Source organism: Cornus florida, unplaced genomic scaffold, assembly GCF_030987335.1.
Source record: "Cornus florida cultivar Cherokee Brave unplaced genomic scaffold, ASM3098733v1 CherokeeBrave_3.0.0_Hap2_Chr02, whole genome shotgun sequence".
Classification (NCBI taxonomy): Eukaryota; Viridiplantae; Streptophyta; class Magnoliopsida; order Cornales; family Cornaceae; genus Cornus; species Cornus florida.
This window is the reverse complement of record NW_026775572.1, coordinates 57,298,714-57,324,458: the sequence shown is the minus strand read 5'-3', so window position 1 is coordinate 57,324,458 and position 25,745 is coordinate 57,298,714. Positions and strand designations below refer to the sequence as shown.

The following is a 25,745-nucleotide window of genomic DNA, read 5'->3' as shown; positions in this document are numbered from 1 at the left end:
CGGATGCATCACACATGATCTCAAAGGGAAGAGACCAATTAGGGGGTTTCATGATTGGGGCGGAGGAGAGGAGAATGCGAAGTTTGATGAAAGCTTCCATGCAAGCGTCATCAAAATTGAACGGAACATCCTTGGCTAAGAGATTACACAAGGGCCGTGAGATTTTGCTAAAATCTTTGATTAAGCGACGATAGAATCCGGCATGGCCAAGAAAAGAACGGATTTGACGGACGGAATTCGGAGGAGGAAGATTAGAGATTAACTCAACTTTTGCCTTGTCTACCTCGATTCCCCGCTTAGAAATGACATGTCCTAAAACAATGCCTTCTTGGACCATGAAGTGGCTTTTCTCCCAACTTAGAATGAGATTCGTCTCTTTGCATCTTTGGAGCACAAGAGATAAATTTTTGAGACACGAGTCAAAGGAAGAGCCAAATACGAAAAAATCGTCCATGAAAACTTCCAAGAACCTTTCAACCATATTGGAGAATATGGACATCATGCACCTTTGGAACGTTGCCGGTGCATTGCATAGACTAAAAGGCATGCGTCGATAGGCAAAAGTACCAAAGGGACATGTGAATGTTGTTTTCTCTTGATCTTGGGGGGCGATTGCCACTTGGTTATAGCCGGAATAACCATCAAGAAAACAATAGAAGCTTTGGTCGGCTAACCTCTCTAGGATTTGATCAATAAATGGGAGTGGGAAATGATCCTTCCTAATTGATGAATTGAGTTTACGATAGTCAATGCACACACGCCACCCGGTGGTGGTTCATTGTGGCACGAGCTCACCCGCTGAATTTTCAACAACGGTGAGCCCGGATTTCTTGGGGACAACTTGTGTGGGGCTCACCCACTTGCTATCAGAGATAGGATAGATGATTCCCGCATCTAGCAATTTGATCACCTCTTTCATGACCACTTCCTTCATATTTGGATTTAACCGGCGCTGGACCTCTCTAGTAGGCTTTGCGTCATCCTCCATATGAATGCGGTGCATACAAATGGAGGGGTCAATTCCTTTCAAATCTGCCATTATCCAACCAATAGCTTCTTTATGCTCTTGGAGCACCGCTAAAAGGTTGGTCTCTTGGTCTTTTTGAAGGTCTAAGGCAATAATGACCGGAAGGGTTTGCTTTGGACCGAGGAACACATACTTGAGATGGGCCGGGAGCGGCTTAAGCTCAAGTTGTGGCGGAGATAACAATGATGGGACCGGAGGAGTGGTGGAAAGTTGGGGAAGTGGTTCTTTTGGAATTTTCCAAGGAGGTACATCCATGATAGCACTAATATCAAGCAAGGAATTGACTTCTTGAATGGCTTGATCAACATCAAAGTTTGAGAAGTCAAAATGGGACATGCAAGTTTCAAGAGGATCTTTGTTTAGGATGAAGGGGAGAGATTCTTCGACCACTTCATCGATGACATCCATAAGAAAACAATCATCCTCATTGGAGGGATGTTGAGTTGCATGAAAGATGTGGAGTTTGACTTGCATGTTTCCAAAAGTAATGTCCATCACCCCGGTTCGGCAATTAATTGATGCATTAGCCGTGGCTAAAAATGGCCTACCAAGGATCACGGGAATGTGCTTTTTTGGGTCATGGACCGGTTCCGTATCAAGAACCACAAAATCTACCGGGAAGTAGAATTTGTCCACTTTGATGATAACGTCCTCGAGAATACCTCGTGGATGCTTGACCGATCTATCAGCAAGTTGCAAAACCACGGAAGTCGGCTTAAGATCTCCCAAACCAAGTTGTAGGTAGACTGAGTATGGAATTAAATTCACACTAGCTCCTAAGTCAAGGAGGGCCCTCTCGATTTTGCTGTCACCAATGACGCAAGAGATTGTGGGGGCACCCGGATCCTTATACTTCGGGGGAGTGCTGTGCTGAATGGTAGCACTAACATTTTCAGTCAACCTCACTTTTTTTGGCAAATGATTTTTAGAAGTGCGCTTTTGAGTGCACAAATCTTTGAGAAATTTTGCATAGGGAGGGATTTGCTTGATAGCATCCAAGAGGGGCAAGTTAATCTTCACTTGCTTGAAAACTTCCCACATGTCTTGAATTTTACAATTCTTGTTCCCAAAATGTGTCGACTCTTGAAGACGTTGAGGAAACGGAGCTTTTGGCTCATAAGTCATGTCCACATTTGGGGTGACATGTGTGGGATTTTTGTGAATGGTATTTGGATAAGAATTTGGATTAGAAGAGCTTGAATTTGGATTTTTTAAAGGAGAAACTTCCTCACTTTTGTCTCCATCGACCTTGTTGTCAACCACTCTACCACTCCGAAGGGTGGTGATAGCCTGAACTTGTTCATGAGTCGGCCCACTCGGAGGAGGGGTTTCGTCAATCACATGCATTCCTCTAGGATTTTCAAAAGGTTGAGAGGGAAGCTTGCCCTTGTCCTTTTGAAGCAATTGATTCACCGAGTTAGCTATTTGGCCCACTTGATTTTCGAGATTAGCTATGGATTGAGTATGAGAGTGAACCATTTGGAGAGTAGGCTGCAAGGATGTCAAGAGTTGCTTGTTGGCATCCATTATTTGCTTATTTAATGATTCCATCATTTGCTTGTTTGCAGCTACTATCTCGTCAGTTGGACACACAGGAGGTTGATTGGAGACATTTGGATTGTAAGGAGGACGGTAGCTTGAAGAGGCTTGGAAGGGTCTACCTTGATATTGAGAAGAGGGCTGATGTTGCCGCCCTTGGTTTTGGAATTGGGAATTTTGTGGGGCTTGTTGCCGCCACGAGAAATTCGGATGATCTCGCCAACCCGGATTGTAGGTGTTGGAATATGGATTGTTCCCGGGCCGCGAGAACATGGCATTAGCTTGCTCTTGGTTGGGATTGGGAAATTGCTCTGGTGTGGGGCAATCTTCCGAGAGATGGAATGGACTAGTACATGAAGCACAAACTGAACTTGCCGAATTTTGAGATAATGAAGGAGGAAGATGTGGTGCCATCAATTGGTAGAATTTATGAGCGATGGCATCCACTTGAGATGATTCCTCCCTTATTGACTTTGGTTGACAAGGGTTGGTGTTGTTTGGAGTGGTTGCGGTCGGAGCCCTACGAGAATTGTGTTGAAGTGAATTTTCACTCAAATTCTCAAGCAAGGTCCAAGCCTCATCCGCATTCTTGGACATAAACATCCCACCACAAGAAGAATCAACCATGAATCTATGGGTTTCGGTCAAGCCAGCATAGAAAGCTTGCACTAATTGCCATTTTGGGATCAAATGATGAGGGCATTTTCGAAGAAGATCTTGTAGCCTTTCCTAAGTCTCGTGGAGTTGTTCTCCATCAACTTGAGAAAAACTTAAAATGGAACGCCTCATTTGGTTGGTTTTACTCACCGGATAATACTTCTTAAGAAATTCTTGTTGCAATTGAGCCCAAGAAGTAATAGAGTTGGGAGCGAGGGAGTTCAACCAATATTTTGCCCTATCCTTTAGGGAGAATGGGAAAAGATGGAGATGAAGTGCATTGTCCGGAAAACCTCTCAACCGGATGGTCGAACAGATTTCAAGGAACTCATCAAGATACTTATATGGATCTTCATTATCAAAGCCATGAAATGATGGAAGCATTTGAATGGTACTAGACTTGATCTCATATTGAGCTGCATTGATGTTTAGCATCACTATACAAGAAGGAGAAGCATAGGTGGTAGGAATGAAATGATCTCTAAGAGTCATTGGTTCTACATTAGGAATTTCAGCCCTTTCATTCCCTGGATTTCCTACATTATCCCCCATTATATTGAATTCAGTTTCAAGGTCCCCTGTAAGAGTGGGTTCCCTAAGGTTCCGTCTAAGAGTTCTTTCAAGTGAATTTATATCAATAGGCGAGTCAAGTGTGGGTAGAGAGAGTGACCTACGGCCAAACATCAACAATTCACAACAACATCATCACAACAAATCTTTATCATCAACTCCACATACGATGTTCCCTTTCTCCTCAATTATCAAGATAGAAAATAAATGGCCACGACAAGGACCGATGCTTGGAATTGAAAATACACAATTGAAGTAGCCTCGACAAGGGCTTGCAATTTATCTACTTCTAAGCTTAACACATGCACGATATTCACAATTTGAAACTAGAAGTCACGAGACTTACCTGGGGTCCTCTAGACTTACAATTTGCTAGCAATCCCACGGCGAGCTTCGAGTCCCTAGAATCTTACAACACGAAGATGATCAAAACACACAAGGAATATTCACAAGACACAATATGCACAATCAAACTAAAATTAACCCTAGAACTTTGGTCGCTAAACCATTTGCAGTCCCCGGCAACGGCGCCAAAAATTGATCGGTTGGTCAATCATACATCAACCTTCGCAATAGCACGAATCATTGTAAAATAGGCCTATTGGTCGGGTAAGTCGAACCACTAGGACTGCGCTAGTCTAAGGCAACCTAAATGTCTAGAATCGTTCTTAGAATGATGAAGGGGAAATAAGGAGTTGTTTGTCTGTCACTAAATTGAATATGTGAAGTGCATGAAATAGAAACTTGCAATAATTGAAGCGAGATAAGATACTAGTAAGAAAAACTAAGGAAGTGAATCCGTCTCCATCCCTATACACATGCTAGGCTAAATTTAAATTCGGGAAATCAACATAAACGATGGTCATGATATATAACAACCCTTGGTTGCTCTAATATCCTCAAGAGGTTCATTGAATCAAAAACAAGAATAATCCATCAAAGAAATACATGCTTAAACTACCTAAACTAGGGTGTAGTCTTCAACATGCTCCCTAAGCCAAAGATTATCAAGCCCTTAATTGAATGATAAAAGCATATAAAGTTAGGAATCAAGAATAGACCATCAAAGGGGGAACCTAAGCAATGGACTATCAAAGTTCTCCAACTTCATGCCATTAAAACTATTCCATGATCTCACTACCATTGTCACCATGAGAGTGCAAGCACTATGATTAAAAGAATAAACCATTTAAGATAGATAATTAATTCAACAATAATCATTAAAATACATGAAGATCCATTACAAGAAGCAAAATGCTCTAGACCATGAAAAGACCATAGGTTATACATTGAAATCCCAAAATAAAATCTACACTAGAACATGCTTACAAAGGAGGGACTTCATCACCTCCCTAGAAGAAGAGTTAGTTACCCATTGGGGCCTTAGAATGAAGAAGAAGCTTGAACTCCATCTCCAATTTTCGAGCTTCCCTTTGTTAGCTTGAAGAACTCCCTTTTCTTGCTCTCTTCTCTCTCCTCTATCTTGTAGAAAATGTAGGATAGCCAATGTGTGGCCTTTGGTAGCTTTTTATTTTCCAACAAAAACCCTCTCTCTCCTCCAAGGAACACCTCCAACCACTTCATAAAGAAAGAAGATGGCATTGAGGAAACCAATGTGCAAGTGGCTGAAATTGAGCCATTTCCGAGTGCAATCTGCCTGATTTTCGAGCACTCGAAAAGTGGTCTCGAGCACTCTAAATTAGTGCAATGTGCAACATGCTCTTCTTGCTCAGCGCTGACCTACTTTGGTAAAACTGCTATAACTTTGTGCACCAAACTCCGAATGATGATCTGTTTGAATATCTGGAGAGGTGATTCAGTGCTTTAAAAACTTCATGTTTTGATGAAGACCCAATTCTCAAGTCTGGTTGGTCGAAAATGGGGAGAAAGGCAGTACTTTAGTACTGCCAGGCAGTTCTGCGCACCTATGTTACGAAGATCATAACTCTCTACTCCGAACTTCGAATGATAAACCACATGAAGATTTGGAAAGCTGATTTAGAGATCTAAATCTTTCATGTTATGATGGAAGTCTAGTTCTTGAGTTTGCTAGGTCAAAAATTGCGACAAAAGTCAGGATCACTGCTGCCAGAAATTCAGAAATGACATCCTTTTTGTTCAAAATTCCACAAGGCATCATTTTTGCTTCCTTTTTGCACTTTAACCTGAAAATGCATAAAAACATGCAAATGGAGTTAATCTACATAAAATAATTAATAACTGGACTTTGTTAATGTAATTTAGGGTGCTTGAATATACAGTATTCAGCGCTTATCAGACACCTTTGTAAATGGATCAATAAAGTTATGTTCTAATGCAATGTCCTAGCCATGAGTACATATTCTTACCGGACAATATCATGTAGGACATGATACTTTCCTCTCAGTGTACCTTGTTCCTCTATGGAACCTTGGGTCATTGGTTTGGACTACTTCTGCACTATTGTCGCAATTTAGCTCGATAGGTAGGCTAGTATGCTCCACAACCTTTAAATCAGTGAGATCAAACTAAAAGACTTCATTTGTTGCCTTTAAGGGTGCAATGTACTCCACCTTTAGGTTTGAGTCAATAGTTGAAATCTGCTTAACAATCTACTAACTGATTTCCCTTCCATTGAGTGAACATACACTAAGTTATAAACCTCATAGTATCTAATTCTGATTGAAAATCAAAACTAACATACCTGACTAGAACCATATTATCACATCCATAAATGAGTATGAGATCATTGGTTCTTCTAAGGTACTTTATGATATTTTTCACAACAGACCAATTATCAAGTCTAGGATTGGACTGATATCCATTGACTATCCCTACTATGTAGCGGATGTCCTATTTGGTATAGATTATAGCATATATGAGACTCCCATATGGCGAAGCATATTGTTCCAGTCTTATTTTCTCAATCTCATCTACTAGTCTTGGAAAACTACTTACTAGAGAGAACAAATCATGTCAATCACGCAAGAACTCAGTCTTTGAGTTTTGCACACCAAACCTGGTCAAAACTTTATCAATGTAGGATTATTAAGATAAACTTATTTTCCTTTTAACCTGATCTTGCAAAAGCTTGATCCTAGGAATATGGCTTACATCTTGAAAATCCTTCATTTCAAAATAATTAAACAACTATCTCTTTACTGATGACAAAGCTTCCACGTCATTATAAATGAGTAGAATGTCAACAATATATATAGAATTTAAAAAATAATGACATTCCCTTGTACACTTATGATTTATTTACTAAGAAATCTTCTGGTATCTTTTTGTAGATTAATTTGCCTTCCATAGGTATCACCCTACTAGAAAGTTCTACAAGATCCCAAATTTTATTAGAATACATAGATTCCAACTCTGATTTCATAGCAACTTGCCAAAACAATTTGTATCCAAATCGGTTCACGCTTCCGTGTAGCTTACTGGGTACAACTCATGTTTAACAGGGATGTCCATAAAGGTTTCACCTAAAAACATGATTCTGTTAGATTGAATGATAATCCTCCCACTACAATAATGTACCGATGCAGGAATCTGTATATTAGATGATGCTGACGCATCAATCGGGAATTCATATATCATTCTCAATCTCTATAATAAGTGTGTTCACTTGTGGTACATCTGATACTCATACCATATTCTCTAACATTATGCTACTAGGTATATGATTCATAATATGATCCTCCTATAGATAAATAATGAGTGTAAACAATCAACTTTTATCATTAAGATCATAAAATAATCCATCCTAGTGCTTTTAGAGTAGCCATCAAATCAAGCATGCTTATAATCTGCTTCCAACTTACTTGTCCATATCAAGCGCACATGTGCAAGACTACCCCATATGTGCATATGATTCAAACTAAGATTTAGTAAAAAAACACAACTCAAACGGTACCTTGAGACAGGCTAAGATGGAATGCAGTTCATAATGCGCTTCGATATCATTAATGCTAAACTCTTAAATGAAAAAGATAATGAAACATATCAAATCATAGATCTAACCATGTTAAGCAGAATGTTGTTATTCCTATTTGACACCTCAATTCATTGAGCGTCGATTGCGGAAAAAATTGGTACACAACACCCTCATTGACCATATAGTCTTTGCATTATCCCAAGAAATACTCATATTCACGATCAGACCGAAGTGTTTTGATAAGTTTACCTAATCTGTGCTCCACATCAGTCTTGACGTTCTCGGAATATACCAAAAGTTTAAGACTTGTATCGCAACAGGTAAATTTATCCAAAACGTGAGTAATCTTGGTTGGATGTTCATAAGATCACACGTATCAGTGTGTACCGACTCCAATTGTTCTTTATATCTATTTCATTTGGCTGATTTAAATCCCTCAGGGTTATCTATCTTTCAAAACAGAATTCACAAGTGGGTTTAGGCTTCTCTGCCTCACTAGGTTATAAACCTTCTTTGACTAATCTTTGAATCTTATTTTGACTGATTATAACCCAAAAATAGACACTAAAAATACAATGAGTCAGGAAAAATAAATCTTCTCTTAACATTCAATTCAGAAAATGCAACATTAGTTTCTACATCATGCAAATATTAAGAGTTTGTGATTATAGTATATCAACCATCTTTCAATGCACCAGAAGCAATCGCACATCTATTCAATTTTATAAAACCAGTTTTACAAAATAACAATGCAGTTTTTATAAACCAAAAGTGAAACAAGAATTAGATTGCGTCTAACATCTGTGCATAAAGATAGTTCTCTAATACTAATATCCTCATACTCTTTAATTTCAGGTGTAATACTCCCACTAACTTAGGTACAACCTTGACATCAGGTCAAGTACAAATATATATCCATATCATCGAGGCTTCTGGATTCCTGAAATCCTTACAACGAATTGCAAACATGTTTAGTGACTCCAGAATCTATCCATCAGGAATTAATAGATACAACCATATAACATGGCTCAATGATTAAATATATATTTTCCTATGCCACGTCATTGCTTAGACAGTTCATCTTTTAGTATCTCTGTTAGCGGCAAAAGAAACAGTTTCTTTCGCCCTCTACATACACTGCCTTATTCCCTTTAACCTTTTGAATACCCATGTTTTGTGCTAGGCTAGTCCTATTATCATCATTTTTCTTTCCTTTGCCCTTCCACTTAGGCCTAGAAGAAGATATTATAGACTAGGTTAGATTGATAGGAACGCCTATACTTTTGATTATCCCTTCCTTTGTTACCAATTCTATAAGAATATCAGCGAGTGTGATCTCAAACTGATTCCTTATTTAATTTACTCTGAAAGAGTCGAACCGGTTTGGTAACAAGGTAATAATCATGTCAATTTGAAACTTACCATTCAAGTCAGCCCTATTGACCTCCAGTTCAATTTTTAAATAATAAACAATCATTTTTAAAATACGATCTCATACTGGAGTTCCTTAGGCTATCTCAATGGTATTTAAGTCTGACATAGTATTTAGACATCAGTTCTATCTAATCTCACCAAAACATCTCATTGACATTTAACATGATACTTGAAGAAAATAAAATAATGCAAATGTTAGCTTTAGAGCATATTCGAGATAAACTCTAGAATATTGCATCAAGTCCTATCATTCGCCTTATTTCACTTATTAAAAGCATTAATGTGCTCTTAGGTATCTTAAAGTAAAAAAAACTAGGTTTAGGAGTAATAAATATATTTTGTACCACTCGATTGTGAATAAAATATTTAAGTTCATTTTCCAGTCAATATAAATAAGGTCCAAATACATTGAATATGTAAGCAAGCAAATAAAATGGATTAGACATAATTAATCTGAATATAAATGCATTTATACAATATGCAAGGTGAATTATTAATACTATGATGCATATTTTAAATTAAAATGAGTTTGTTAACCATATAATACAATAAATCTCAAATAGAATAAGAGATCATTATCATTATTGGTAAACAATCCCTTTTAATTAATGCGGGTCCCTCAACTTCGTAGCATAATAAATCATATAATCAATACATCAATAACTTATCCTGATGGAGGAGTTCATTATTACTATTGTTGGGATTCATTTGCTATTAGGTGAGCACTTCCATTAAAATAATTGATGAGCGCTGAAAAGTGCGTATTTAAACCCCTTAAACTTAGGCATTCTAGTACCATTATCTATCTTACTTTACCATTTTAGATTGATTTCGTATTATTTCCATTTTCAGGCACTTATCCCGAAAATAAGCTAACTCAGCCAAATAAGAGCTTAATTGAAGCAATTCTGGGATTAAACAAAGAAATGAGCAAAGTGGAGAAAGAAAGAAGCAAATGAAGCCAAAGGAAGGAAGTAGCCAAGTTCGATCGATCCAAGTCCAAGGTTCGATCGATCGAAGACTGATCGATCTCAGTACTTCAAGATAGGTCCAAACCTTAACCTAAAGCAGAAAGTCCAAAGTTTAATCGATCCAACACCACCCTTCGATTGATCGAACACTTTTATCTTTATTCAAATGATTGATCTTATCCACAGCTGTACCACCCACTAACCACTTTTGTTCTTTTCCCAAAAATATCTCCCAAAATATCTCATATTTGTCTTTTCCCAAAAAGCTCAACCAGTTAGATCGATCCAGCCTAAGTTCGATAGATCTCAGCCAAGTTCGATCGATCCAAGTCCAAGGTTCGATCGATCGAACTTCCTCCAGTGCGAAAAAGTTAAATTTCCAGCTCATTGAAAGTTGTCATTTATCCAATCATTGGGGAATATTGTGTGCACGACCCCAGCTCATTTTGGGTATCATTTGACCTACCTATATAAGGATAAGGATTGCTTTTTACAAAGGGAGAGCCTAATATCATATCATATCATCTTTTGGAGAGCAAGCTTAGAGGAGGATGAGGCTAGAGATACCATTGGAGACTCTTCATCATCCAATGAGCAAATCTCTACCATGGAGTTAGCCCTTGAGGGTTGGAGGAGCACTATCATGAGTGGCTAGACATCCTCTTGGGGTTAGAGTTAGCCCCAAACATGCTTTCTATATCTTAATCTTGTGTATTATTGAGGGATTAGTGTTGTAATTAATGTTTTGACACTTTGATATATATAGATCTTGATTGTTCAATGATTTACGTGGTTAAATGCTTTCAATTGATCATTTCATTCTATCCATATGTCTATGTATGCTAGAATAGATGTTCATGTGCTTATCTTTAGATTTTGTATTATTGATGCATGTCTATTTGTATTGATGCTATAAATTTAGAGATTGTCAAAACATAGTGCTTAATGGAATGCTCTTGTAATTTTTTTTATGGTTCATACTTATTCCTTGATGGATTGCGCCTCTCCCTTAGTTTATTTTCACGCTAGTAGTGTAGATGTAGTGTAGTGTTAAATGGGAGGACAATCCATGCTTATTGTTTGATGATCCATACTTTTGAATGCAAGTAGCATACGTCTCTAACCTTGTGTTGTATTTGGATTGTGAGCTTAATGAAAGGATTAATGACTTGTTTTGATCTATTGTGCCTTTCACATGTTGTTTAGACAATATATGCTTCATTACTTAGATATATTGTGCCTTTCACATGATGTTTAGATAATACATGCTTAACTAGTCATCCTTACTTGTTGAATCAACCAAACAAACACACACACCAATATTGCAACATACCATTTGCCCTCATTAGTCACTTGTCAATGGTTTAGAAATGCATTGCTTGGTGGTGATCTCTAAACCCCAAGAACTTTCTCTCTCTCTTACTTTACTCCTTATTGCATTCAATTATTTAGTTTAATTTGCTCTCTAATTTAATCAACCAACCAATCACTTGTTTGATCACTCGACCTACTAACCCTAATAGCGATTGCACAACCAACTACGACTCCAATTCCTTGGGACGATCCGTACTCGCCCTAGCTATATTTATAGTGAAAGGTAGAAGTGGCTTTTATAAATGTAAAACTTGGCCCTCGCCTTAATTGCACACTCTTAAGCTTATGGTAGTGCGACCCACCAATAATAATAAGTGGGTCCCTTAACCACTGCATGAAAAATCGGATAACCAATACGCTAATAACTTATTCGGTTGGCGAAATTCATTATTGTTATTGGCGGGCAAATCCTATCATTTCCATATCTCTTAAGACAATGCCTTGTCTATCATATGAAATGATTCCCGATTTTGTTTAACCTTTCTAAAATCACCTAGTGTAAACCACTCCGTTGGGGAGCTAACACTATTGATTTTAGATTGAGTGTATAACGTTATTAAAGTTCTAATGAAAAATAAAACATTAAATATCTAGTCATGGGGCAATGTATAAAAACATTAATAACGAAGGCCATGGGGCAATGTATAAAAATTCCCGCTCCCACTCAAATTTTAATCATTCATAATTAGGGTTTTTTATTTATTCATATATATGATATAATGCATGAAAAAGGTCTTGATTTTAATTCAATTAAATTTAGAAAATAACTGGACTTTTAAATGATTCACTAATATTTAATTTGAGGCATACTTTAAAATAATTTCCAAAAATAATTTTTTATTTCCCAATAAGTACTCTCTAATTAATTAGTAATCAAATCCAATTAATTTTCATAACTTAATTAATATAAATCAAGCCATTTAAATAAATATCATGAATCCAATGCATGAATAATAATAATAAACAATTAATTATTCTATACATCAGATTAATAAATAAATAACAGACATAAGTAATTTAAATGACCAATGGATTTAGCTTTTAACATTTAATTGCTCTAAGTATTATACAAGCATCCTCCAACGACTTTTAAACACCTGTAGGAAGCTGGTACGCATCTTGAGAAACAAAACAGCGCTTGGAACATGCCCGGAGGGACATGCACGCGCCTGGGGAAGCTACAGCGCGTCCCCCGCGCTGGCACGCGCTTGGGGAGCGTGCAGCGTGTCCCCATGCGCTTGCACGTGCTGGGGTGATCAAGTGGCGCGTGGCACGCGCCTTCACACTCTGCCACACGCGGGTCAAAGGTCAAACAATTGCTGGCGCGTGGTTTCACGTGCTAGCTGGAATCTATGCGCGCCGGTTGTACCGAGTTGCGCTGCATGGGATAAATCATTTTATCCCTCTTGATCCAATGGTTCAGCTTGTGGTTGCACCTTATCTTGGTGCGCCACGAAGCACAGGATCAACCTTCTCCCTTCCAGCGCCGCCCTTGCTGCCGGTGCCCTCTGATCGCCAGAATGTCACCAAAAAACCGTCGAAAAATAATAAAAAATTTCGAAAAAATTAAACAAAGCCCAAAAAAATTCCAGAAAAATTCTGAAAAATTTCGAAAAAATTCTAGAAAATTCCTGAAGCCTAATTTAACCCTTTTGGACCTTCTTGAAGCTTCATAGTATCATTTGATGAAAATTACATGGCTTTAAATAAATTTACAATTTGAAATACAATGGAAAAAATTAAATTACATCATTGAACTTTCAAACGGCTAAATCAAAGCCTTAATTACATTCATCCAAAGATAATTACATTAAAAAACCTATAAATTTCATCCATAACCCAAACACACATCATCATCCATTCACAATTATACATACATCATCATATATCAATGTATTAATTCATACATCAATAAATAAATATATGCATATCAAAATTGGATCCATGAATGATGAATTTTGATAAAAACATGATCTCTATTAATGAATCAAACCATCCTCTGATACCACTGTTGGGAAACGTGCAAGTTTTAAAAACTTTTGAGGGATTTTGATTCATAGATCTTGATTCATCACATAGAGACAAGTTCTATGCAAAAATAAAATATGATGTATCATTCAATTAATAGATTGAATACTTACATTAAAGGTCTGAGTAAACCCTTAAATCTTTCCTCTAAAGTGAATGTTCTCACTTATTGTAGATCCCTTAGCAAGATGTTATCTCCATGGATCTCCATCTTCTTGGTAATAATTTTGCCTTTAAGAATCACCCATAAGCCTCCATGAATGACATTGGAAAACTAGGCTTGTGGGAGCCTCCATTAGATGAGAACATTAACCCTAATTTTCTAGAGAGAGAAAATATATATCTTTTTCCTTCTCCTAAAAATCACCCCTCAAATATACATAGACCATGTATATATATAGGTAACATAAAGATAAAGAAAAGGAAAGAATAAATCCTTCTCAATCTCTAATTCACATGTCTCAAATCTAATAGGATTCCAATATCAAGTTGGGCTATAAGTGAGAATCCTTTGGGCTTATTATTTTATTGGCTATAATGAACTAATAATTGGCCCGGTCCATGGACCCAATTCAATTAATTCATAAATTAATTTCTACTCCACTGAAAGAAATTAATTGAATTCTAATTAAATAATAAATAACCTCTAAGTTAATGTTGCACTTTTACCCCTCTATGCATAATTAGTTATCGGATAAATAAAGTCATCAATCTGACTACTTAATTAATATATTTATTTTGGTACCTTTGATTATTTCTGATTCGATCACAATAAAACATTTGTTTGACAAAAATAATAATTTAAATAAATAAATATATAATAAATCATTTTGTCTAAAAACACACGAAGGCCTTCGAATTTACTTTGTGATCAACCATAATCACTACAAAATAAATACAAGTAACAATGATGCAAATATTGAAAATATAACCCTCTGACTATTAATTACATAACTACCCAAAGTGTCGGTCTAAGGATCCTGAAGTATTCGCCGAACAAATCAAAGTAATTATTAATTAATAAAAGAGTTTATACTTTTCTCATGCTTAAGAGTCAAATGCCATGACGGTGATAGGGAGCAATTGCATATGACGGCTCTCGCAATATATCTCAACCTAACGCGGATCCAGTTCAAGTCTTAATTAATTATGAGTCCATCCATTATTACCGACTATGAACAATTTATGATTACTATTTATATTCATGTATTGATCGTCATCACATACATATATAAGTATTTCTTGTAATCAAGTGGACACTATCAATTCTATAATGAATTGAAACATAATACATTTAATTCACCAATTGTATAAAGTATAAATATTTCAGAAACGTCAGGAACATATGTCACTATAATCCAAATAGGAATTTGCTATGTCAGGGCATATAAATCACAACAGGTGGCACCCATGTGGAAATTTGGTAGAGCATACATAAGAGAGGCATGGTGAGAAAAAAGAACTAAATTTTTTAAAGTGTTGAAAGCTTGAAGGAAATAGAAGAAGATTGAATCCTCAACCTTCTTTGCAATTCGAAGTTTTTTCCTCTACGCATTCTTGAATTAAATCCTCAACTTACTATAATTGTTGTTGAAATCTGTAATTTACATTATAACTCCCACATTATGATTATGTTTGCAATATTGTGAGATCAGTTTTTTTTTTTCGATATTCGGGTTGTCTAGGGTTTCATTCCAACTAGTCTACATAACCAATGCAAAGCGATCCCTCCACATGAATCGAGTAATGCTCAGACTCTATATGTTTGTGGTTATAGTGAAATCAGGTTGTGTAAGTGTATATATATATATGTGTGTGTGTGTGTTCAAGTGAAGATGATCAGGTTATGTAAGTATATATATATGTGTGTGTGTGTGTGTGTGTGTAAGTGATGATGATATTATGCAACTGTCAATTGACATTGGGAACCACATACAATGGTGTAATGCTATGATTACTAAAAACAAAAAATAAAATAAAATAAAACTCCCAATAATTTATTAAGATTCAAAGGTAAGTCGGGTGATTTTAATAAAATAAAAAAAGGCAAGCCCGATTATTTAGGATAAAAAAGACGAAGAAACTAATTGGGATGCTTTACAAAAAAAAATAAAAAGTAAGTCCTCGATGGAAGAGAGAAAGTGAGGGCTATAAGAGCAGGTCACAATGAACTTTGATAGTCAGAAAACAAAAATAATGTCGTAGTACGGTTCATAATACACATCTTATTATTATTATTTTTTAAATTATATATACTTATGAAATTTTATTTTACTATTGCCTCCTCCCCACCCAGGGGAAATTACAAAAATAATAATAATAATAATAATAATAAAATAATCCCACTATTACTCCCTCACACAATTTTCCCCTATTGCCCCCTCACACAATTTCTTAGGTTCTCTCGCTATAGAAATTGAACGAGGGTGGGTTTTTTGGAAATGTGAATTTACAAATTTAATTAAATGTTAATTTGAATATATTTTTAAATAAAATTGATTAAAAAATTAGTGTTTTAAAAATTCAAAAATTATTTTTAAGTTCATAAATAGTACTCTTTTCGTCTCAAATTAAATATCTCTTTTCGAGAATCTATCTTTTTGAAAGAATGGATTTTAATATTTTTTTATTATATTAATTACGAATGAATTACCAAATATATTTTTAATGGGTTCATTGATGTGATGATTTACTTTTTATAAATTCAATGTAAGAAGGTCTCAAATTAAATGTCTCTTTTCGAGAATCTAACTTTTTAAAAGGATGGATTTTAATATTTTTTTATTATATTAATTGCGAATGAATTACCAAATATATTCATAGTAGGTCCATTGATGTGATGATTTACTTTTTATAAATTCAATGTAATAAGGTTAAATTGGTAATGTTAAAAAAAAAATAGTACTTTGATTTTTTAAATGAGATATTTATTTTGTGACAATCAAAAATAAAAATGTGAACATTTAATTTGTGATGGAGAGAGTAAGACTTTTTTCGTTAGTCTTTTTATCCCTCAAAATAAGGAATTTTTTTTTTTATTATTATTTTTTTAAGAGTAAAGATATTTAGACGGATTAATTAGGCAGAATTATTAGGCCTACTAAATTTAATTGGTCATAAATGCATTAAATAAAAAAATGAAGGTTTCACTTTCTTATATTTGATATGTATTGAAAAATCAAATGTAATAGGCAAAGTAATTAAAGGATACCTGAGCATAAAAATTGTCTTTTTCTGTTAATTGATTGGCATTTTGGTCATGGGACTGGATGAATTTTGGACGAAGGTGGTTAGCTGTCAAAATCACATGTGAACACAATGCAAAAAAATTGCAGAAGTATCCAATCTCTGGCTTCTTTTTTTTTTTTTTTTTTTTTTCTGTGTGTTTGTGGAGGGGTGGTTGTTAACTTATTAGGTGTTTTAATTTATATTGTTTACGCACTCGATGCATTATATAATTACATGCTTGTGGGGGTGCTGAAGCATGATTTTTTTTATAATAATTATTATTACTTTTTTGTATTAATAAAAGTAAAGGATCGAAGAGCACAAGGGAAAGGCAACTAAAAACCAACCATGACCAAACTACATACAGAAAATTAGTTCAAACAAATTTACAGACCTGATTAAATATAATAAAAAAAAAACACTCCCAAAGCATAATAGGCTTGGATAAAAAGACTGAGAACCAAGCCACCCAAACCATCACCAGACACCAACACCTTTTATTAACAATCACACGAGCAACTCCACCTTTAGCCTAGCTTCCTCTCACCGAGATATTAAGGCGCTGCTAAGGGCCGGCCCTGGCCCAAGGTGACCAAGGCGGTTGCCTAGGGCCTCAGAATATAAGGGGCTTCCAAATTTATAGGTCCATGTATGATGGGCCACAAAAAAAAAAATTACAACCAAATACAGCAAATTAAAATTTATAGGCCCATGAATGTTGGGTCACAAAAAAAAAAAAAAAAAAAAAAATTATAATCGCTACAAAAGGCCTCAAAAATGATGGGCTACCAAAAATTAAAAAAATAAGAAATCTAACCAAATGCAACAAAAATGAGCCTCAAAAAGAAGAACAAAAAAAAAAAAAAAAAAAATTTAGGACAAACATATCATTTATATACTGAGAGTCTTACATTTAAAGTCTGCCTTGCCTAGAATCTCTCGAGATTTTTTCAATCTCAGGCCGACCCTGGCTATGCTATACATGTGTATGTGTATGCATGTATGGTAGCTACGCTTCATGTTCAAGTCCCACTTCATCCGGCACTTGAATTGAATCCCATTCCACAGTGTTCGCCACAGCAACATTATCCTTGAGTAGATTCGTCTGTATGAAAGTTGTTTCCCCTCTTGAGAATGGCACCTTTGAGTGGGGTGAACGGAAAAGGCATCTTCCGGTCATAACTTTGTAATAAACCCTATAAACAATAGCAATATCTTGTGAGCCCACCTCATCCTCCCCATTTTGAGTCCTAACATATAGTTTCCAAGTGTCTAGGGCATCCTTTAGCGGCACTGAATAGTTTGGATAACAATTGAAATAAACTGGTCCATCACTGAGAGAGAACTCCATGGTGCCTAATATAGAATCTTTGAACTTAAGAAATCGACCATCGCGAAGACAAACCAACACAGATGTATTCAAACCATTTCTAGTTAAAGGCTTCACACCCACTTGTACTAACCCCATATGGAGGTACTGGTACCTCATCTTGTGCAGTTGGATTGCGCGGCTTGCATGTACTTGAAACTCGACTTCGCCTTGATTTTCTATTGACACTGTTTTTTCTAGGGTTTTGATCGCATAGCCACCTGATTCCGATTCATAAATTCCTTTCTTATGGAAATATTACCCAAAAAAGAAATTCCTTTCTTGTGAAAAACATCATAAATAGGAACCTCTGGAGGTTTCCAATCCTGAACAAGTTTTAATACTACATCTTCTTGCTCTAATTTATCAGTAACAGTTTTTGGACAACTAATGGCACACTTAATCAAGATTTCCATTTATATCAACACTGGCTAGCTTCCAAACAATTCACAAAATTAAGTAATTAATAAAAGGAAAAATTAAATAACATATACACTAGAGTGAAAATTAATAAGAAAAATACACTTACTTGCTTGAAAACTTGAAGTAAACCCTATAAAACAAATATAAACGGAAATGTTAATAATTTCTCTGACAGCGAGCAAAAGATAAATAGGCAACCTTTCGGACTTCAAAAACGGATTTCAGAGCTGTTTAATAAAAGATAAGGTAGGTAAAGCCACTAAAGCAGCTTTTAGAAAGTTTTTTTTGTCAAGACTAGGTTGACTCTCAATAGTTGAGTTCACCGGATTGTATTGTTTTTTACCTTCCCGTGGATTGGTTTGGTTAGCGTAATTTTGAAATTTTTTTGAGTTGGGATGGAGGATTTTTCATAAAATATTTGCTGCATAGAACACCAAATAAAAAATAATAAAAAATTAACTTAATGCATTTTTTTACCTTACTAAGTGAAAAGTTGATACATTCTTCATTGGAAAGGAAAATAGATTTTAATGACTAAAATTAAATAAATTTTATTTTACAATGATCATCAAGGGTTTTTTTTTTAAAAATTTTTTTTATGAAATGTTAAGTAAATTTACAGACCTATGATTTCACCAAAGTTTGAATTTTGAACTTTCTTTTTGGGAAGGTGGGTTTGTAAAGTACAACTATTGCTCAATTTGGTATAATTTCAAGGCTTCTTTATTGTGACGACGCACTATTATAACTGCGAGTCTCCTCGAAACCCAAAAGTGAAGTCACAAAATGCAAAACAACTCTTTGCATTTCCAATCACAGAGAGACAAATAAAGGAACAGAAGAGAATTCAAATGATATTGATGAAGAATAAACAAGAAATAATGGTACCTCCCCGAGTACTAAAATGAGAAAAATTTAGCCCCTACAACAAAAGAAATTATTGTGGCGAGGTGTTCAAACATACAGAAAATAAAAACTGCTGACTATTGAGAATATATATCACTTATTTATAAGAGCAGGGACGAGTCTAAAAATTTATATGAGGGGGGCAAATTTATATAAAAGGATTTTTCATAAATCTAGTGGGGGCAATTTCAAAATTTTATGAGTATAAATACAAAAAATTACAAATTTAGGGGTATAAAATAAAATTATAGCTCACAGTAGATCCATAAGAGTAAGGACATACATTTTTTTTTTTTTTCCTGGTAACAGAAATGCCTTACAGCATCTACAAGAAACAGAACAACAACACAAAAACCATAACTAAAGCTTCCCACTCAACAGCCCAACAAAACAAAAGAGCCACAAAACCACGTAGAACCGTAACAAAATGACAACTAAGCAGTGCCCACCACAGAAGATAAAAAGGAAAATCCAAATTGTAAACCAGCTGTCCAAGGTGATTGCCAAAGAGCCAACAAAGGCGGAGAACAAGGACCATGTGACCACATATGAGCCCTACAATTAGATCTTGTCTTCCAAACATAAGCACCACTAACCACGGCATAAATGCCTTTGATAGAGTCACGTACCATGTGTCTACCTCATGCACAATATATGTTTTATATTTAATTGTGAGGTTTCTGAGTCATGACAAGTGTATTTTTATTCTCAATAAAAGTATAATTGGTTCTGTTTCAAATACATCCGATTGCACTTTTCTCGGGTTTTGAAGTAACTCTGAGTAAAAAACCGATTCCATTTCAAAAAGAACCAATTGCACTTGTTTAGTTGTTTGAACATAAAAAGAAATTTTCTTTTAAAGTCAAAATTTGAATTTTTTTTTTGTCAAGGTTTAGAGAGAAGCTTTTGTACTAAATTGTTAAATTTTACTAGGGTTGTTAGGTCTCTCTTAACACACATATATTATTTATTATATCTAAAATCATTACAGCTCTTGTGATCTAATTTTAAAAACTCTACAGAGCTATTATGAGATTTTGCAGAGATTGATTATTTTTCACATTTATAATACACATACTACACACATGCGTGATTTATGATGTGATTCTCTTAATCGGAGTTCTTGACAATCCAAGATCTATTGCTACCTGTAATCAAAACAGATTTGTTTTTTCAAGTACTTCAATAATTCTATAGTTTGAAGAAAATGAGGAAAAGATCACACTCTGAAGGGGCTAGAGCATTCACGGACTGTTGATCTATCAACAATCCTTCTATATGGATCAATGGACTAAACCTGAAGTTGAGAGCATTTGGATGGGGGAGTCGCAAAGCCGAAAATGTTTAACAGTTGATTCTCGGTAGATTGTGTTAATTTTATGGTGTGAAAATATAAGATGTAAAATAAGAAGATGAAAGAGAGAAAGGTAGAGAACACAATATATACATGGTTCGGCTCTAAAGCCTACATTCTTGGATTAAGAACCACTGAAGCTACATTTCTCTTATCACTTGTACTACTTGATATGTTTACATTGTATTGATACACAATATATAGGAAATAAAGTTGCAGACAAAATGAATAAATCAAGGAGGAAAGAAAGGAAACCAAATATAATATAATATAATATGTATGAAGAAAAAAGGGAAACAAAAGGAATAAATCGAGGAAAGAAAGGAAAATGAATATAATATGTATGAAATATATTCTCCCGCGAACTTAAGATGGGTTTCTCGAAGCCAACTTGAGTTTGGAGATGAAATATTGAAAACCGTGGTGAAGCGAAAAGCATGCGAAAGGCCGGAATAACGCACGGGAAATGGCCGGAAAAACGCTGGGGAAATGGGTCGGAACAAAGCCGAGAAATGGGCTGGAGCAACACTGGGAGACATCCGGGTGATCCATTTAAGAAATGAAAATGATCCAGAACTAAGCAGGGGAATAGTCAGAACAAAGCCGAGAAATGCCAGAACAACGCCGAGGAAATAGCCGGAACAATGCCGGGGAATAGTCGGAACAAAGCCGACAAATGCTGGAACAAAGCCGACAAATGCTGGAACAAAGCTGGGAAATAGTCGGTCACCGCTTCGGAGCTTTGACTACCGTCAGTGAAGGAGGAGCGCTTTGGCACATGTAGCGCGAGTGAGATCTACTCATAGGGGCATGCGTCGCATAGGCGCATGAAGCACAAGTCAGATCTATTTTGCAGAAGCGTCGGCGCGTAACGGTGCGGGACGTCGCTTGGAAGCGCATGGTTGATCGAAAAAGGAAAATAAAGAGAGATTTGAACCAGAAACAGATCAGATTTTACTGGAAAAAAAAATGGCAGAGCTCCAAATGGAGCCATAGAGAAGACAACGCAAACTTTGGTGCAAACGATCAAGGATCGTTGCTCTGATACCATGTTAATTTTTTAATTCAGAATATAAGATGTAAAATACGAAGATGGAAGAGAGAAATGTAGAGAACACAGTATATACATAGTTCGACACTACGGCTTATATCCATGGATCAAGAGCCACTGAGGCTACATTTCTCTTATATTGATGCACAATATATAGGAAATAAAGTTGTAAACAAAAGGAATAAATCAAGGAGGAAAGAATCAAGAAGTAAATCAAGGAGGAAAGAAATAAAACCGAATATAATATATATGTATAATAAGGAAAGAAGGGAATTAAACAAAAGGAATAAATCAAAAAGGAAAGAAAGGAAAACTAATATAATATAGATGTATAATATATGTTTCAATAGAGTGAAGATCGAGGGTGTGAGTCTGAGTCAAAGTCAATTGAATTTTGCTTCAACTATAGTTGATCTTTTTGCTCAAGACCGCATGACAATATCTGAGAGTTTTTCCCACTCGCTAAAATTTTGGTGTCAAGCTTTTCATCTACGTTTGCTTTACTTGCATTTTATTTTTGCTTTGTGTGATGATTAATTTAGTTTTATTTCAGTAAAATTAATATTTTGCAAAATTTGGATAAAAGGGAAATTTGAACCTGTTCACCCCCTTTAGATTATTATTCGCAAGTCACGTCTTGGTGCAATGAAGAAAGTTCATACAGTGTTAAAGAACTCTTGAAGAATATCATTCACTAGAAACAACTTTGAAAGCCCAATAAAAATACTCATTTTTAAAGCAATCGAAACGAAGTCTACAACATAACTTCATTTGCCAAACTATAAGTCCAGAACCTCTTCCAGTTCAGTCGTCATACTGGCAATGGCGACCAACATTACCACACTTGATGAACAAAGTACTAACAAGTGAATCGAACGATATAGGTTCAGTAATTAAGTAATTAGAGATGATGTATAATGTTTGTTCATCTGACGCTATGAAGTAAGGACACAAATTAGATGTACAATTCTTTTTTTTTTTTGGACAGGTTAAAAATATAAAGAGGCAAAGAGAGAAATAAGCATTAATAAACCTAATATAAGGCCAAGCAAACACAAAACAGAAACAAAGCTCAAATAAAAGGAGCAAATGTTTACTATAAAAAGTTGTACATAAGTGGTATCTCTTCAACTTTTTGAACCCTTAATTAACCCAAGGCCTTCTTGTCAGGAAAAAAAACACCTATGGACAAGGAAACACGAAATAGAAACAAAACTCAAATAAAAAGGCTAAAATTTGTCACCTCTTTTTCTTTTTGCCTTCTAACCTTCCAAAAACGTATAGCACTTCCTTTCTTGAAAAAAAAAAAAAAAAAATTAATAACAAAGACACTTTAAACCAGTAAGTTCATCTATCGCATGAAACTAGCTAACAGCATCAATTAAGTATTAGGCCTTGATGATAATATCAAAAACGTATAATTACATTGTATTGTATTCATCATTTCATCATCCAAAATTAGGAGTCCGACGCAGATTTTATTTTGATAATTACATTGTATTGTATTCACTAAAAGAGAAAAGTTCCAAAAAGGAGCAGCAGTAGACACAAGTCTAATAATATGACAAAAAATGAGTAAATAATTTATCTGGCCTCTCTTTCTACCCTTTCTTGCTTCTTGAGATCGATGTTCCCTGTAAATATAGCTCCATCACAAGCATTTTCTAAATCAATTTCCATTATCAAGTGGCCGGAAAAAAGACTCTCTGCACCATCAAGTTGAATAAAGCTCTCCACATAAGAATATGCACTATAAGTCCCCAAATATCCGTGGATTCCTAGATCTTTAGCTCTTTGGGTCTCAAAATTATAAGATAACAGCCAATCACCCTTAAGGAATTCTTCTAGGGAATCTACTTGTAGCAGTTCACCGCTCTTTCTCAAGCCTAGCATAATGATATTAGATTGGTCAGGGATATTAACATTAACCGTAAATCGTTTTGTCCAACAACCCAATTTGCCACCCTCCATTGTCCATATGTCACACCATTCATTTCCATAACTAACATAAAATTGGAAAAGAAACAGTGATTCCTCCAAAACTGCAATGTCCAATTGATATTTTGGAGCAATTTTTGGCAGCACTACCTTTTCAAAAACTTCATCACCCATTTCGAAACGCATAAGGAGAGAACAATCACCCTCATCAGGTCTCCTCATTCCAACCCAGTATACTGCTCCAATCACGATTGCAGGTTTCTGAGGAAAAATATAACATGAAGGGCCAACATCAATTCTTCTCCAAGAGTCCGTGTTAAGACTATAAACCTCAATTAGGAATCGATCTTTGAAGGGCATATCCATGTCGTGCCAGTAGAAAATCCTCACAACCTTGTAGTCATCAACTCCGGGATGGAACCCAAATGCCAAATGATCGGACTTGGAGTCCAAAATTAGAGAGTTTGGGAGTGTCTTTAATTTTCTAAGTGCTGGATTCCATAAGAATACGGTGCATGTGCCTTCATTAGACAAGCATATGAGCCCATTGCTGGAACCGTGCATGGCTAATGACTGTATGAGAATGTGTGAGGGAAACTGCGGTTCATAATCCTCCCAAAAAGATTTATCAAAGATTCATCATCATAACGTATTGAGTACCGGCCAAATCGGTACAACTCAAATTTGGTGTAGTAGGTAAGGATGATTAAGTGTTTTTTTGGCTTGTGGTTTTGAGATGTGCTTGAATGAAAGTAGGGTGAGTTATTAGAGAGCACCATGATTTGCAGACTGACGTGAATTGGAGTAGTAATTTTACCGGCAGTCTAATGAGGATCTGAATCAAGAGGGAGATAGTGAAGATTGGAAGTTAAGGATTCTATTCTGCCGCTAATCCTAGCCATTTTGTTTTGCCTTCCCTTCATGATAATCCGAAACCCTAGATTTTGATTTTTAATCAAGAGACAGGAACTGATAATCAGAAACCCTAATGCAGTTTTAGGAACATATTAATGTTTAACCTTGATCGGCCAAAAAGAAAATAGAAAAGGCTTATGAAAAAACTGGAAACTCTCTCTGTTTTAACACTAGGATCGCATATACTCCGTACATAATGTGGAAAAAATATTTAAAATACAAGTAAAAAATACTAGTTACAAAAGGAAAGGAATATATATGGGTTATATTCCTATTTGTTGTTTAAATGTGGATTTTTTAAAAAGTAAAAGTTGGAACCAAATCCTTTTGAGATTTGAAATTGCAATGGAAAAAGGAATTGGATTATAATTAAAATGGAATTCCATTTACCTTCGGAATAAATTGAAATTCAAATTAAATGATTTATTCTTTTATATTTGGATGTAAAAATAAATTTTAAAAATATATATTTAGAAAAAATAAATTTTGTACCATTTTATATCCTATAAATATGTGTATGTAATAACTTATATTTGTAGGCTTGCAGCACTTGGCAAACATACTATATATATATACCCTATAAAAGTGTATTTAATTTTGATTATTTATATATATTTTTAAATAATTTTTTTAATTTACAAAAATATTATACGTTTTACACACTCTTTTTCTTTTTTCTTTTCTTTTTTTCAAAGAATTCTTGTTGCTCAAGAATAATTCTTGTTGTTCAAGAATTTTGTCCTCTTATTTCTTTCTATTTTTCCTCTTTACCCTCCTCCCATTCACCACTCTTTCTCGATCTCTACAACTTTTTTCTCTTTGAATTACCTCTCAAACACTGCGGCTAGCCGCCACACCCTCTTTCGCTCTTCCCACCACCACTGTCGCCACCATGGCCTTACTTTATCTCTTTTTCCTCTCATTTGCTCTGAAGGTTCCATTATTTTGTGTGAGTCAAGCGGAAGTGGTATGGAAATTAGTTTGATCCCAAGCAAAAGAATTAGAGTGGGTTGAATAGGTTTAGTTTGTCCTCTTAATTAAATTT

The 25,745-nt window shown here is 35.4% G+C and overlaps 1 protein-coding gene and 1 long non-coding RNA gene across 2 annotated transcripts; both read right to left on the bottom strand.

The window, feature by feature from the left end:
* Positions 1-16,869: 16,869 nt before the first annotated feature.
* On the bottom strand, positions 16,870-18,728 carry LOC132295068 (uncharacterized). Its single transcript, XR_009478302.1, has 2 exons — positions 18,643-18,728; positions 16,870-17,940 (listed from the first exon to the last, which is right to left on the bottom strand). It is a non-coding gene; the product is annotated as an uncharacterized LOC132295068 (long non-coding RNA).
* A 4,703-nt stretch (positions 18,729-23,431) lies between these two features.
* LOC132296273 (putative F-box protein At3g23260) lies at positions 23,432-24,349 on the bottom strand. The gene has a single exon (XM_059794484.1). The coding sequence runs from the start codon at positions 24,347-24,349 to the stop codon at positions 23,432-23,434; it is 918 nt and encodes a 305-aa protein (XP_059650467.1).
* Positions 24,350-25,745: the final 1,396 nt, after the last annotated feature.

Coding starts and splice junctions, on each gene's coding strand:
- LOC132296273 (XM_059794484.1), bottom strand. CDS start 24,349: ATGCACGGTTCCAGCAATGGGCTCATATGCTTGTCTAATGAAGGCACA.